The sequence below is a fragment of the Octopus bimaculoides genome, chromosome 17 (assembly GCF_001194135.2).
Source record: "Octopus bimaculoides isolate UCB-OBI-ISO-001 chromosome 17, ASM119413v2, whole genome shotgun sequence".
Lineage (NCBI taxonomy): Eukaryota > Metazoa > Mollusca > Cephalopoda > Octopoda > Octopodidae > Octopus > Octopus bimaculoides.
Window position 1 is genome coordinate 42,637,845 of NC_068997.1, and position 1,700 is coordinate 42,639,544.

Consider the following 1,700-nt stretch of genomic DNA (forward strand, 5'->3'; position numbering starts at 1 on the left):
GCGCCATTTCCGCGCTACCGGTCACTCTTTGCAACACCTGTCCGTGTTCGGATTGTCCTTTCACAGGGGCCATCCGGACTCCTGTCTGCGCCGTGAACAGGAATTAATCTTCTCTCTTCGCTCCTTTGCGTCACATGGGCTCAACTCTCCTCCCTTCTTCATCTCACCTCCTCCCCTTGCCTCTCTCCTCCTCACATCTACTTCCTTCTACCCACCTCTCCTCTCTTGCTCCGACACCTACTTCTCTCCACTCCTACTTCTCTTCACTCCTACTTCTCTTCACTCCTACTTCTCTTCACTCCTACTTCTCTTCACTCCTACTTCTCTTCACTCCTACTTCTTTTCACCCCTACTCTCTTTCTCTCTTCTCTCGTCTTTTCACTCCTACCCACCTTCTCCTTCTCCCTTCATCGTCAACCCTACCTCGTAAGCCGACCCCACCCCTACATATTCCAACCCCACCTTCCCTATCCTTCCCATCCCACTCCACCCATCCCTTACACCCACTCCTACATACCACACCTCTACCCTACCCTTGCTTTCCCCAGTCTCGCCTCCCCACCTCCCAACACCATCACATCACAACACACCATCATGCACACACTAGCACTGACCAAATTCCCAGCCCCATATATTCAAACCTACACATACACACACGCACACGTCAAGATCACCAGCCCTCTTCCATACGCACATACGAACTCTCATACACACGCGCACGCGCACCTTCGTTTTGGGATAACCGCTACTTTATTATCTCCCCTTCTTCCTAGCTCTCCTGTGTGAACCTTCTCTCCGGCATTCGCTATGATAGATCGCTAACCACTACACATTCTTTTTCTCTCTCCTTGTTTCTTTCTGTGTTCCTTTCTGTGGAAGAGCGTAGGCTCGAAACGTTAAATACTTTTTCACTTCCTGAGCGTTAAACTAATACATCTGTTTGTTGTCTACACCACCTGTCTTCGTCTTTTGTTTTTTTTGTGAAATCTTTCCCTATACATGCATACATATATATTATATACACATACGTATATACACACACATATATATATACACACATACACACATACATATAAACACAAATACATACATATATATATATACACACCCATACATATATATATATATATATTTACGTCGTTTAGTGGTTAAGGTCATGATCATAAGACTGTGGTCTCGATTCCTGGACAGGGCGCTGTGTTGTGTTCTTGAGCAAAGCATTTTATTTCACATTGCTCCTGTCCACTCAACTGGCAAAAATGAGTAACCCTGTTGCGTATCGGTGTCACGTCAAAGGAGGAGGAAGGGCTATGTGTTCCATGTCACGTGGGTCTACATAATTCGGGGAAGAATTTTTATCCAATATGAATTCATACTCTGTTTCCTTTTACTCTTTTCTCTCCTTCCAGTTTGTGATTATAACGGTAGACATCCCAATCCAGACGATTGCAAGAAGTATTTTGAATGTATCAACAACGTTGAAGTTGAGTTATCGTGTGGTCCAGATGAGAAATTTGACTACAACCAAAAAAATTGTTACCCAACTGTCTTTGCTAAATGTATACCAAGTTCTACCCCGAAACGTAATATAAACATTTTTGCCATTCTTTCGTTGAGTCCTGAAATTTATCGCTTCTGGTACACACACACGCACACACACACACACACACACACACACACACACACACACACACACACAC

General features: G+C 44.4%; 1 protein-coding gene across 1 annotated transcript in view; it reads left to right on the forward strand.

The window, feature by feature from the left end:
- Positions 1 to 1,700, forward strand: part of LOC106878487 (chitin-binding domain protein cbd-1-like) — a 46,367-nt gene that overhangs the window by 35,959 nt on the left and 8,708 nt on the right. The window contains exon 8 of the mRNA XM_052973901.1: positions 1,410 to 1,583. Coding sequence (XP_052829861.1) covers positions 1,410 to 1,583 — 174 coding nt within the window. The remainder of the gene's footprint in view (positions 1 to 1,409; positions 1,584 to 1,700) is intronic.